The following is a 14,894-nucleotide window of genomic DNA, read 5'->3' as shown; positions in this document are numbered from 1 at the left end:
TGGTCCTCCCTTTACTTGGACCTTAGCAACAGTAGAGAAGCTTTGAACACAGGTATTTTGTGATATGGGATACTGGGCTCTACCCCTTGGTCAGAAGCATGGTGTTCTCAAGCTAAATAGGATGCTTGGGAAATAAAAATCAGTGAACACCTACCTCTCTGTTTTGGGGGTAATTATGTAAGACCACTGATGATTTTCATATAGTGTGAGTGTGCATTTTTTTGATTCTCTGGGTATAAGACAACATTCGGGTAACTCTGTAAGCTCACCTTGAATATCGCTCCCAAAGAACAGCACTGAATGAGTAGCCAATCAAAGTCAAGTCCCTTCTCGTGTTGGAAGAAGTGCTTGCGGAAGTGCTTCTGTAATTCGGGAAAGGTCGTTTCCAAAGCTGTTCTGTAATCAGTCAAAAGTGGGAGATAGGTGTACCACATCTTTGCGTCTGAGGATGTGAGTGGGATGTAGTTAACTCCAAGCAGCATGACAAAGTCACAGTTCATTCTTCAGAAGTTTTGTTTGTTACCAAGTTTTCTTGGCATCTCAACATCTTGCAAGAAAAGACGATGCTGTTCTCTGCAATTGCCACCCACTCCCGGGAACACAAAGGTTCTCAGACTTCTCTGACAGCTTAAGCATGCCACGGAATTCACCCTGTTAACTCAGATCACCAAAAAACACTTGAACAGATAGATACTGCTGCTTCTGTGAACCCAAGTTGGTGTCATGAAAATAAGGAGAGAAGCGTTCTGTCATTCTCTGGTATGTCTTTGGATGTCAAAGTGCTGGCTTCAGTATTTGATCATAAGGAATAAGTTGCCTGTAGGCATAGGGTAATTTGAGGTAATGAAATCAGCCTAATTTCAAGACAGGGTTATGTTAAAGGGAAGAAAAAGGTTGTTTAAAAAAATGTTCGTATTTGCTTTTAGTTTACTAGAGTGCGTACAACAGAAGTATGAAGCAAATGCAATCTGTTTAACTCAAGAGAGCATCTGAAAGGTGTTATATTTCCTCTACGCCTTGCTCTGTCACAGATGCTTATTCTGACTGACAAGGTCAGGGCCTGTCCTTGTGTGTACCTGATGCCCATGCTGTGTTGACAGAAGAAAACTTTAGGATGGAGAAACACACTAGATTTCTTAAACCACTCTAGATTTTGAGTTTCCTTTGTGGTATTCCCTTCCTGAGGCTGTCTTGCTCCTTCATGATGAGTTCCTACTTTTGACACTTCTGTCTTTGGGCCATTAACAGCTTCAGATTCCCGGGGGTAATAGTGAAGATTCTTGGTGTGGCCAGGTGCCAACCTCTCCTGACCAGACTGTCAATACAGTAAGTTAATAGCTGCCTCACTGCCTAGCCAAACCCTAGATAATTAACTCATTATGCTAGTGCCTGCTGAGCTGGGTCATTTTCTGTTTCTGTCTAGAGTCTTTTCATTCAATTAAATCTTCTATTCCACATAAATCTATAAATTGAATTTGTGGTTTATATAACTACATACCTGGCATTAAAGTGTGCAGTTTGTTATTGGCCTGAGTTTGATATTGGATGTAATGCTGCATGGTCATTTCATTGTGGTAATAGTCTTTTGATGACTGAGCCCCTGTTCCCATTTAGAGTGGTTTAGCCAAAATGTTAGCAGTGATAATAATAATAATGGTGTGTGAAGTGGTCCATAGAACCCTGTTGTTTCTATATCACGGTATTCAAAATTAGACTCCAGTCCCAGCAAGGTGCTTTCTGTGGCTCATCCCACTAGGTACAACTTGAGTGGTGTGCCACAGATGTATTTCTATAGTTCAGTTTCACCAAGTTCTTAGCATCATGTCCCTGTTTTGCCTTTACTAATATATAGACATAACTGAGGTAAAGGAAGAGGGGTTTGGAGTTCTTAGGCAACTAGGAAGACCTCGCTACTTTTATTGTGGGAATATGTGAAGATCGTTCCAAGAAGTTGGGAGTGTTTGTAAGTGGAGATCTGTGAAGAGAGAATCTTTCCAGAAACACTGCTGAACTGCTTTTCCATCTTCCTCAGTGTTGTTTAACTTAGCTCAGATGTTCACATGAAAAGAGTATCTATGCAGTGGTAATCGCTGTGTTGCCCACCAAGTAATTTCTATGTTTCAAATAATCATGAGCATCAGCAGAAGCTCTGCCTATTTAAGAATTGGTCTTCACAATATGCAGAGGTTCATCTCAAGAAGCCCCAGATCATGACTTCTAATTCTCAAGAATAACTTTACTTACATTTAAAGTAAGGATTGTGACAATTATATATGGCATGTTATCACATCCGAATTCAAATTGAGCTGCTGCCAACAGCCCAAACTGTGATATTTTAACAGAATTTCTTTTCTTTTTTTTTTTCCACAAAGATGTATGTGAAATATTACTTAGTACTGCTCCAAATGTTGTCAGACTTTACATATAAAGGATGGAAAAGTTATGTCATTTGCTAGAATGTTGTAACCCTAAGGTGTAGCTTGGAATCTTTATATATATATATATATATATTTTTGAAGAACTGTTGGGGTTTGTGGAAAGCTGATGCTTTGATAAATGCTATTCATAGCTGTTGCTGTTCATTTTTTATTTTTTGAGAGTAAGGCATGCTGTTCAACATGGGACGCAAGACTTCAAGTGCTTCTTACCAGTATAGAAATTGCTGCCATATTTCCTTACAGTAGGTCACAACATCTTTAGTCTTGTTAAATAATCTGTTCTACTTGAACATAACTCCAAATATAAAATGTTACACCTTCTAAGACATACTAAATGAACACCCTGCAAGTGTCTATAATGTATGTGAAATATGAGGATGTTGTACATAATTCTCCTGTTAGGGGTTTATTTAACATCTGTCAATTTAGAGTGATACAGAACAGACAAGCAGAATGTATCTAGAGTGCATTTCACAAATAAGAGACTGAACGCTGCCACCATCTGACAAGACTTTTTTAAAATCTTAAACTTGATATATATCAAACTGGTGCGGGAAGAGGCCCTGGAACATTTGTCCATTTGCCTTATTAATGAAAACTTGAGCATGACTAAAGAATTTCTGTTTTTCTTCTGGAGCTAGAAGTGATAAGGATGTGATGAAGCATGTATTTGCAGATCACTTGCTTGACCTTGCTACGACCCACAGCTACCACTAATGCTGATTCGTAATGGAGACATTATCACTTATTTAAATCTTGATTAGGAAACAATTATAAGTAGGGTTTTAGTATAGCAGTAAATTGATGTAGCCTTTAATTCATACTATAGATTGAGTGGATAAGCTTTCTGACTATAATTAGAGGGAATTATAATGACTTCAGTTGGTTGACTCATCACCAGCAGGGTAGGGCCTGTGATTATTTCTTCACATTTATATTTTAGTTCACTCTTGATTTTACTTCAGTGCTAGGTTCTATCTTTTAACATAGTACCAAATATAGTTACATTTAGAATTGAAAGATGTATATTTTGTGTCAATAAAGGAGTTTTATAAAATAACATAGCACCTTAGCAACACTATACAGCTATGCTCTTTCCTTACAATTCAAGTGATAGAACTGCTCTTAATAAGTTGGGGATAGGTATTTTCGTGTGTGGTTTAACAATAAGAGCGGGGAACATTTCCTTTTTGTGTATAGTCAAATGGTAGACGTGTGGTTATTTTCAGTACCATTTTGTTTTTGAAAATATTTTGTGAATTTTGCTAGATGTTTGTTTTGGTGGTTCTTAAATGTTGTTTTCCTTATGCTCTCTCTCTCTGTATTTTATTTTTACTTTTCTACAAATTTCCATTAAAGATACTATGTTGTTTGATTAAATCTAATGTGGAGCATATCCTTTAAGCTAAAGAACCTTTTTCCTATGTTTTTACAAGGTATTTCAAATCTATTTTATAGTGAACTACGTCTAATAAGTAAACTTCACATGAAATGGTAAGCACTCACCAGCATGATTAGGAGTAAATTCTTTATTTGTTGTTGACCTTCCCTCTCTTGATGTAACTGACTTCTACTTCTGGCACAGAAGAGTTCTGTTGGATCAGTGTGTGTCACAGTGCTCTGTAAGCACAGAATTACATATGGTGAGCAGAGAGAAAAAAGGACAAATAACATATCAGGCATGTTAATTATTTGTTGTTGTTTTTGTTTGTTTTTTTTTTTTTCTTGTCAATCTGCAGTGGATGATTCAGAGCCCTTACAAAGCTGCAACTTTCTTTGGGTGCATTGGCAAAGATAAATTTGGAGAGATACTAAAGAAGAAGGCTGAGGAAGCTCATGTGGACGCCCACTACTATGAGCAGAGTGAAGAACCAACCGGAACCTGTGCTGCCTGCATCACTAGTGATAACAGGTATATGGGGCCTTCCATATTTTCATAAGACACAAATATGTGGAACATAATTTGTTAGGAGTATTTTAATTTGAATGATAAAGTATTCACACTGGTTTGAGACAACAAAGGCACACAGTTTGGGATCAGGTTGGTTTAAAGAATAGCATTTACTCAACTCATACTCAACCACCACTTCTTTCTGAACATTTGAAGTTTCCAGTTGCTCTAAAGATAGAAAATATATGGGAGACAAAAGTTGGTTAACAAGTATGTTTATACAGCCTTTATGAAAATGGATTGCCACATAAGGAATAGACTTCATTGGCAAGTAAACAATGTACATCAGATAATAATGTGTTTAAAGAGGATACACGTTGGCATATAGCCTGATAAAAAGGGTTAACTTGCTTTTATACAAGAGGAAGAAAAATTTTTTGTTGGGAAGACCTGGTGACTGTAATTCCTTGACCACACCTTATCTGTTGTTTCTTAATTTTGTCTTTCATGTTTTAATTTATTTCATCTTTCATATGGCCCCTGCAAATAAAAATTACTTACTCAGAACTCTAACACATTCAACCTTACTTAGAGACTAAGGACAATATTTTTTTTTTTTTGTGGTATTTTGTATGGTTTTAAAATATTTCATGAGGAAAAAAGTGCTTATGGAGTCATCCATTTTGAGTATTGTAATAAAATCAATAAAACAATTTTAGAAAGAAACAATGAAGGTGATAGGCATTTATCTTGAGCATATCCCTTTGCTTTCTTCTTTCTCTCTCTATCCACAACACTTGAACTTAAATATTTATTGTTTCCTGATTACCTACTTCCTGATGATTTTTAGAAGTTCCAAAACCAGACAGTCATATCTGCCTTAATCTTGAGATGTTGCTAGCACAAACCAACCCTCCCTGGTATTTCCCAGCATCCAAATTTTCTGATACTAGATACTGAAGCAATAATGGAAATGGTATCTGTTACCCTGAGGAACGTTTTCTTTTTGGCTGTGCATAAGAGCAAAATACCGTACCAGCAGCACTAACTGAACTAAGAGCCAGGGGAAGGAGAATTCAACATATAATTTGTAGAACCCTAGAATAAGGTATCCCCTTAGGAACTTCTTAAGACTCTTCTTAATACTCAACCAAGCCTTTCTTCATGTGTAAAATGTTCCAGCCACCTAACAATTTTGACTGCTTGCTGCTGGACTCGTTCCTTTATGTCAGTGTCTGTCTTGTAATGGAAAGCGCAAAACTGCACTTGATACTCCAGATGTGACCTGAAGTGCAGAACAGAGGCATCCCCCTGTTTGGAATATGTAACTTCTTCTTCCCTGCTGACTATAAGCTTGCTCATATAGGCCAGGATGTGACTAATCTTTTCTCTGAGGATACACCGCTGTCTCTTGTCCCAAATTCCCACCAGCACCTCCACGTTCTTTTCTGCAAGGTATTGTATCCTGTCAACACTCAGCCTATACTGTTGCATGGAGTTATTCTACTGCAGTTGCATGACTTTGCATTTGCCTTTAAGTCTTCTGCCAGCTTTTTTCTCCAGGCTTTTAGAGATCAACTGAGTGACAGACAGCCCTGTCCTCCAGCTTATCAACCTGTCCCTTGCAATTTAATGCCATACATAATGTCTTACTCTCAGGAAAGAGTGTTCATACTCAATGGAGGAAGGAAGTTCATCCATCTTCATACAGATTTTTGACATTCATTATGTCTACAGACTTTCCCCTTCATCTTCAGATCCGTATTCAGTTTTTCAAACATAAGACAAGCAGTAAAGATGTTTGTGCTCTGTGATTCTCTGTTTTGTGACATAGTGTCTTTGCATGCATCCTTGTAGCAATCACCACTTCCTAGTTGGCCTGATGGGAAAATGAAGTTAAGATCATCAGTAGACATGCATCATGAGCTCAGGAAAAATGTTTACATTGTTTCCTATGCATTTCAATAGAATTTAAAAGCTTAGGTAAATTTATTCATAAAAATAACTGCAAGCACTTCTTTAACTTATTAAGCAGTATTTTTGGTTTCCTAACGTGAAACACTTGTCTCTCAATATCAAATCTTTGTTCAAATAACAGAAACTTCATCTCTGGTGGTGCTTCATCTTAATCACTGTTTTAGAACATGCTTGAGAGTGTGAAGGGATTATGAGAGACTTATATCCCTCCTTAGAGGATAGAATAAAAGAGGCTGATAGTTGCCACTAAAGCCTTTATTGTGCAACCCTCTTTCTTTTATTGCAAGCAAGTTTATTCTCAGCCTTTTGTTTCCCTCTGATCACTACTTGGTTTTCAGCATTTTCTTGATTTGTAAGGATGTCTTCAGCCTGCTGCAGTTGATATCTCTATTTACTGGCTAATCACTTATCCCAACGGAGGCATGTGCTAACTTCCTTTTTCAGGTAATTCAGCTTTCTTGTCTCTTTTAGAGATCTGTGAGCTAGTAAATAGCACTCCTGGTTTTCCCAGTAAGTGACCATGTGTATTTATGTTCCAGGTGTCCAGATGTGAATATTTCTTATTTCTGCTAAGTTTGTCAAGCTTTTTGCTGAAAAGGGTTCTGAGCTAATTTGTGATGTGATTTTTTTCAGAGCTTTTCGAGAAAATTATAACCCATGATTAAACTCTAAAGTAGTACCTACACTCCATTATAATCTGTGACTTTGGTTCGTATGTTCTGCTCTTAAATACTCACGTGCACAGAGTTGCCTTTAAGCTGTTAGACTTGAAACACTTTAGCTGTCTCCAGTTACTGTATTTCATTGAAAAACATCTACCTTCTCTGTGTTCCACGTGTTGAACTTAGTGCTGTTAGACTTACAGTTTTAAATTGGAAAATTAAATTGCTTCATCTTCAGTGAAGCAATCTTAATTACATATAACATGCAGAGCATCTCTGCAGTTGGACTTAGCCACTGAGAGCTAGGTTTACAGTTTCAGGGGCATGTGGTGAGTGAAAGCAAACATATGAAGGGTCTTTGCTTAGGTTTCTGGAAGATAACTGCTTTTCACTTAGCAACACATACGGGCAGAATTTTTTCCAGCAAGGGCCTTAATGGATATTTAGGGCTTGATGAAACTGGGAAGTTTAATTTGCTTTATTTAGTTTTCAAAAGATCACCAGAGGTACACACATGTCCCTTGGATTTACTCGATTATCTCCTATGGATTTCTTATCGTTGACATTCATCAAGAACAAAACTTCTTGCCTTGTTACTAGTACTGCTGCTGAGGCTTACTCTATTTTTATTCTGCCTGTTTTCCAAATTCATATTAGTTTTCTCTGGCTTTAGGATTTAGAATTAAAGAGAGAAGACCCAAGAATGTTTCTGAGATGAAACGGCACAGAATCCTGATACATATCTTAATATATTTAGAAAAAGTTAGTCTAGCTTCTTGTTTAACTTTTTACATACCCCATGCGTTCAATTGACAGTGATTAAAGCTTCAGGAAGTTCTTGCTTTTTATTGATTAGGAACAGAAAGAAATTGTGGTAGTGGAAAGATGCTGTTTTAAGTTGGAATAAATTTTCAAGATTTCCTTTCTTGATTACCTCTAAACGCTTGTAGATGGTACTCAGTGTGGAGGCAGAAGCATACCCTGGTAGGAGCAGCCTGTAACAGTTCACACTGTCCCACTGTCATTGCTTGTTAGTGACATGTGGAAAAGGATGGTACGTACGATATCAGTTGTACACATTCTGTAGGAGCTGACATTTTTCAGTAGGCACACATTGCATCTGTAACTACACATTACTGGGCAACTGTGGTTAAATACCTTAACACAGCAATGTGTTAGTTTTAAAGGTGCATCCTGTCATGATTAAGTCTTGAAACTTTTTCATAATAAAATTTCACGGAGAAATTTAGTCATGGTAGCTAGAGTTGAAAGCTAGTGTATAACTGTCTATGACCTGCTTTTAGGAGTACATCTATAACTTGTGTGTGTTTTATAAGGTTGAACTGAATGTCTGCAGAGGAGGATTTAAAACAGAGTATATCTTATATGTAGCAAAGTAAATACAAGTATTTTTATTCTTGCTAGTAGAAGTTGTGTCCTGTGTCTTGCGTTGTAATTTGTTAGGAAAGGATGAAGTATGAACAAGTTTTTGGTAGTTTTCCAGTAGGGCATAGATAAGCCAAAAGTGTGTTTTTTTTTTCTTGTTTGTTTGTTTGTTTTTTTACAATTGAACGTCTAAAAGCCTGGACGCATTTTCAAGTAGTTGATTATTCATTTGCTAGAGGAAAATATAAGTCTGAGGGGAAGAAAAAAAAAAGGCTTTTAAAATAATATGACTGTTTATTGGGAAAAGTGATAATGGCAGGATATACATATCCAAAAACCTTTTGGTCCTGATGAGGGAAAATAGTTTTCAGAAGATAAAGTAAAGCAGCTGTTCTATTCTAGATGTTGGATAATAGAACAGTTTTAATGAAAACCTGCAGATGCTGCACTGTATGTAGGGAATTGATGACAAAATGGAAAAAGGTTAATTCTAAACAAATGAATGAGTATGGCCAGTATAATAGTGTTCGGTTATGGAAACTAGCTAGCTGAATTTAAAATATATAATTTAATATATTTCATGTATTATTCAGAAGCAGCTATTATGAAATGATCAAATAAAGTATATTCATTTTATTGTGCTTTTTGTCTCTCTCTTTTATGTTCCTCTGAGGATGTTTGAATATCTGTGAGAAATTTAGTTATTCATCAGAAATTTGCAATAGAATTAAGGAGGATCTGATGCCTGATTTTTAATCTTTTAGGTCTCTTGTAGCTAACCTCGCTGCTGCTAATTGCTATAAGAAGGAAAAGCATCTTGATTTGGAGAAGAACTGGAAGTTAGTGGAAAAGGCCAAAGTTTACTATATAGCGGTAAGTTCAGCTTCTTGCAAATTGTGAAAGTTTGTGTTAGAGCAATAGGAGACGTAAGCAATAGCCATGCCTATTGCATACGTTTAGGATGATTTCTTATGAATGTAATGAAAGAAAATGACTGCTTCAATTTTAGCATAGTATGATTTCTTCAAATTTAAATGTGCAAATGTAGAAGTATGTTTTAGTTGCATGCTTTCTTAAAGTAGTGGGAAAAATCATAACAACTAAACATATTTTCAGAGCTTTTGTAGTAGTGCATCAAATTTACATTTCACATTTTCTAGTAAATTGTTGTGAAGGATGCACAAATTATGTAGAAAAACACTATTAGCATAATTATTAACTGCAAACAGTTTGAGTTTATTTGTGTGAACAATCTTAATTGCTATTTATTCCATAGTAATTACTACGGCACCTTTATAACTCAATATTTCAGAAACAATGATTGTGACAAATCCCTTGAATGTGGGCGGTGGGGCAAACTGATTTTAATGATGAAATCTTACTTCTGGAATAAAGAGGTTTTGAGTATGGGAGATTAGTAGATTCACAATTAGTATTTTTGTTTGTGTTTGGTTTTGTGGTTTTTTTTGTGTTTTTTTTTTTTTTTTTAACAATCCAGAACGAATCAAGCCAGATTACTGTATTTGTGTAGATTACATCTTGCATAAATATAGAAGCACTGAATTTGTTTTCATCTTGCTCTCAAGTTGATATGACTGATCAAAATTAGCAAACACAAAACATCTATGACAGATAAAAACCTCATAACATGCATGCAATATATGGATTCTGTATGACAGCTGCTTCCATTCTGCTACCTGAGCTATGTGGGAACAGCTGGTAAGAAGTGTAAAAAATTGATTATCCAGGAGGAACAAGTTCATTGAATATACAGTTATTTCTTTTAGCTAGTGTTAATGTCTCCTACAGCCTGTTAGTGTGCACTGCTGTAGGCTCTACATGGTTGTTATTGATTCTTGTGTATGGCCAAGACTGCCCCTTTATAAACTGTCAAAAAATACTTATAACCTTCTCAGTATACAGAGAAAAATAAATCCTGCTGCTATTGCTGTATGTTTGTGCTGCATCAAAAAAATAGAGATGTTTTGTCTACTCATTTTTAATGTCTGTTTTTCAAGTGTTCTGTGTTTATTTCCTAATAATTATACCTCAGTGTGTTCCAAATGCCACACTTAGGAATTAATGCTACTGGCTAAAAAAATATTGGAAGTCTAAGAGCATTGTTAAATGAAGGACATCGACAAATGTTAACAAAAAATGTTAGTATGCTGTACTAAGCATTTTTAATATTGTTATCATGTTTATATATAAATACCACCAAAGTTTTCAATATATAATTTTAAAAAAAATCAAACTTAGTGGAGATGCTTTAGGAAAAGTGGGAAACATTAAATGAAGTAAAAAGGGGATTTATTTCTTTATTTTTAAGGTATAGCATCCAACTAAAATTTTCCAAAGCAACTCTTCTGTGTTCATTCAGTTCGGTCGCTTTAATTTTGACTAGGTATTTCACTATATAGATTTTTATATATATTAAAAGTTTTTGTTCAGATGTCAGTTCTGTAACGTACCTTTGCTTAAGAGACATAGAATTATTGTGCTAAACTGAAGATAAAGCCCAATGTATGCATATGTTAATTGTCAGTAAATAACACTGAAGTGCTATTACGAATGTATTATATATTAGGTATTTGACTTCAGTTTAGGGAAACATCTGCTTGCAAGAGGAGATCTGTTGGGTAAGGAACCTGGTTCACTCCTGTAGCAATTGCACTTGAGGTTGGGTTCATTTAAGAGTTTTCCAGGATGCTGTTATCACTTCAGATTACAGATTCCTCATGTACATGTACCTTTACTTAAAGAAAGGAGACAACGTGTAGAACTACACACAATCTCTTCTTCTACTGTGTTTGTGCCTTTTCTTTTTTTCTAATTTACTCACCAGGTTGTAGTAACCTAGGGGATTAAACAAAACCACCTAGTGAACAATGACCACTCGTGCAGTATAGGGCAGCTCTTTCAGTCTTTCATTTGCTCACTGTTGTGTCTGTCTTCACTTCAGTCTTGTTACCTATTTTGACTTTGCACTGTGCATATGTTGCTTTTTATTTCCTTCTTTCTGTCCAACTGTCACCTATTTTCTGGATTGCATTAGAATGTATATTAGTGACAGAACATGGTTTTTGAGAAAAAATATCGGAGATTATCAAACAATCTGTTTTCTTGGCAGAGCAGGCCCATTGTTGCTATAGGACAGGTCTACGATATCCTGTGGTCATCTTTATGTGCTTGCTAGAATAGATGATAGGCTTTTCGATGCAGCATTCAGCAGAAAGGTCCTCAGATGAAACTTAGCCCTGAAATCTAATCAATTCACAGAGGGAGGAGTAGGTACAAAGGAAAAGATAGTGAACCCATGAAAGAACCCATAAAGACAACTTCTGTTACCGTGAATCAACACAATACATTTATTTTAGCCATCTGGTAATCAGATCCGGCAGACAAAGTGGAGAATGACTAACAAAGAATAGAATGCTGTAAATCACAGTTAAAGCAAAATGGAGAGAAGCTGCCCCAGCTTTCTCAAAAACAGTGAACTTTAAAGATATATCTTAATCATTCAAAATCACTATGTTGTATCATTGAAGATGGGTTACGCGGACTGTCGAAGTTCGTGCAATTGTTTTCTCTTTTCCAGATATATAATTTTTATACTTACGGTAATTTCTGCCATTGATATATCTTCTGGTCTGTCGTATTCATTTTGTTGTATTGCTATACTGCTGGTGTCTGATTAGAATTCACTGCTAGGGATATTATTTGGTTCCTATTGGGGCTAGAAAATCTCTTCCTCATACATTTCTCTTACTTCAGAATAAATGGAGTGTTATAACACTAACCCTTGTCACTCTGTTTCTGAAACTGTGACACACTGGGGCACAGCCTGGCCTGAAAACAATCTGAAATTATGTTTTGTGTATGATTTTTTTTTTTTCAGTCATTCTTTCTTCCTTCCTTTCTGTGAATCTGCGTTTTCTGTCAGGACTTGTATTTTAGAATTCTTGTGTGTTATAGTTGCATCTTACAAACATGAGTGATAGAACAACTCCATGTTTGGGCACCTGGCTTGTCATATTTTCAGAGGGATTGAAGAAGCTGATGGTTGCATTACTGTATATGTGTAGGCATCTCTATAAGAATTCTGTAACTTATTTTTGTTAAGATCATATTTTCAGCACCAACTGAAATTTTTGGGAGTTTCTGGTACTCAGTTTCTTAGACCTTATCCACAAACATTTTAACATTTTGAATATCATTTTCTGTATCTAGTCATTACGTTTGTTATGAAGGCTTGAGATGTGAAGATTTTTATTGTAAAAAATATATCTGTTGATAAGAGTTGATTAGGAGAGCAGAAAAACTGAAGAATTTTAGTTGTCATTTGGCTCCAGTTAGCACCTTTGTGATGCTGGTTATAAGTAAGGAATTTGGCACTTGTCCTTCGATAAAGAAAAGACTGGAAAAGGAGAAAATGCTTCCCACTGTTAGAAGCTGCAGCTAACCTTGTGAAACTTAAACACAGTAACAACTGATACTACTTTCTTATACAGACAGATGAATTTTAACTTTCCATCTGTATTTGAGTAATATTGCTGTAAGTGGGATGCTTCCCAGGTGTTTTTTCTCATGTTCCAATTAATCATCCTTATTTCTCCCAGTTATTTAGCTTTACTCAGACCTGCATCTGTTTAATACTTGCAGTTGGAGCCGTTAAGTGGGTAAAACTGCCACTTGCTAACATTTTTGGTGATGAAGTAATAAATGTGTTCCTGGAAGTTCCTTCTTCGCTTCTCTCTCTCTCTCATCTCTCTTCTCAAAAAGTTATCTTTACTAAACAGGTGAAGTGGCAGTGTTGATGGCAGTTAGGTTTCCAATTCATGTAGTAACTTGAGTGTTTGGAATGGACCGGTTTATGGATCTCTCCAAAAACAGTCAGATCTTCATAGAAAATCATTCAGATCATCCTTGAGTAAAATACTTGAATCTTCTTTTGTACAAAGTCTGATTGTTGGTTATGTTTGGATTTTTGTTTTGTGGTTATAGTTGGTATGCTAAAAAGCTGGTGTTCATGTGTTTATGTGATGTGTCTCAAAGCTTGTCTTGGTAGCACCTACATACACTTCCTGTCTAGCCATTTGATAGAGTGATGGCATTGATGCTCACACTCATCTATGTTCATGAAAGAGACTTAGAACCACGTTTTTACCTTATTTTATGTAGTGTGATACCTTTCCTTTGCTTTTTGCATTTACCACACCTAAAGCTTCAGTTCCTGTGCTACTAGTTGTAGCTAGAGACTGGAGGAGCAATCAAGCTCGTAGCCGTAAGACTTATTTCTATGCAGCTGAATTTTGGGTTGCTCACTTTCCATATTGGCATACAACATCTTGCTCAGAAAAGACAATGCTCTCACTCAGTCATATTTATGTGGGCTGTTGTTATTTCACAATCTGTAGAAGTTTAAACCATTCCTACTTTCATGTAACAAATAATAGAAATTTCTCAATGGTTATGTCCTTCAATTGCACTGCGCTGAGTATAAAACTTTCTAATACCACTTAGATTTGTTTGCCTGCAGTTAAATTACATTCACCACCTTCAGCATCTTTTGTGTTTACAGAGTTAATGGCAAGTGTAGTTTAACTTTATATTAATGACAGTCCTGATCGAGACCATGTATTCTGGTCTTAGGCTGTGGTTCAAGTAGGAAATGTTATATATTGCAGCATGTGATAATGAACCCAATGTAATACTGCTGGAGGAGAAGTTTTTAAAGCTCCAAACACCCTGGTATGTTTCAACAAATACTGTGGTATTTTTATATTTATTTTCTTTTAATGCTTAAGTGCTTGTCTAAGCAGAGAGATACTGTGGTGGTGTAGTGGGCTTGATGGCGGAATTATCTGGTTTCAACATGAGTCTGTCAAAACATAAGCTTCATGTCAGCAATGTGTAGCAAAGCTTAAATAACATTTTACAGTATTTTACATGGGTTTTGGCTATTCTTCTTGAGAAAAAATACTGATTATATTAACAATGTAAGTATAAATGAAATTTCTTTTGTACTGTCTCCTCCTTTCAGAGGCATGTTCAATGAAGGCATTTTTATTGTAATTTAGTGCTATGAAGAGTATGATAATTTACAATGGATTGTGATAGGTATTTTTCTTTGAGATGAACTGGGTCTGTGTGTGCATCATGGGAAATAACAGAGACAGACACCAGCAGGAATGAAAATATACCCTAAAAAGTCTTTTGTTTAAATAACTCCACGATACTTTTTTTTTTTTTTTACCATTGATAACTTTCGCCACAGTGCTCTGGCATCAGTATGTATGCCATTTGACATGCAAAACTATTTCTCTCAACAGTGAATAGGTTTTACGGCCAGGAAAACACAATTCTGAATGTCTTACTTGACCATAAAGAAGAAGCTGCAGCTAGCAACAGTTAGTTGGGGCGTTATTTGCTGGCCTCAGATAACATTCCCTTGCTGAGAATCTCCACATTGAGGAATTGTTTTCTGGGAGTTACAGATGAAATACGACAAATCTAGAGAGAGAAATTGATAAACCCTCT

The 14,894-nt window shown here is 36.0% G+C and overlaps 1 protein-coding gene across 2 annotated transcripts in view; it reads left to right on the top strand.

The window, feature by feature from the left end:
• Window positions 1–14,894, top strand: part of ADK (adenosine kinase) — a 278,828-nt gene that overhangs the window by 119,751 nt on the left and 144,183 nt on the right. For both annotated transcript variants that reach the window (XM_084526511.1, XM_084526512.1), the window contains exons 5-6: window positions 4,178–4,350; window positions 9,119–9,227. In XM_084526511.1, the coding sequence (XP_084382637.1) occupies window positions 4,178–4,350; window positions 9,119–9,227 (282 nt within the window). The remainder of the gene's footprint in view (window positions 1–4,177; window positions 4,351–9,118; window positions 9,228–14,894) is intronic.

This window comes from Aythya ferina (assembly GCF_964211825.1).
Source record: "Aythya ferina genome assembly, chromosome: 7".
Lineage (NCBI taxonomy): Eukaryota > Metazoa > Chordata > Aves > Anseriformes > Anatidae > Aythya > Aythya ferina.
The sequence above is the reverse complement of the archived record's forward strand: the minus strand, read 5'-3'. Positions and strand labels throughout refer to the sequence as shown.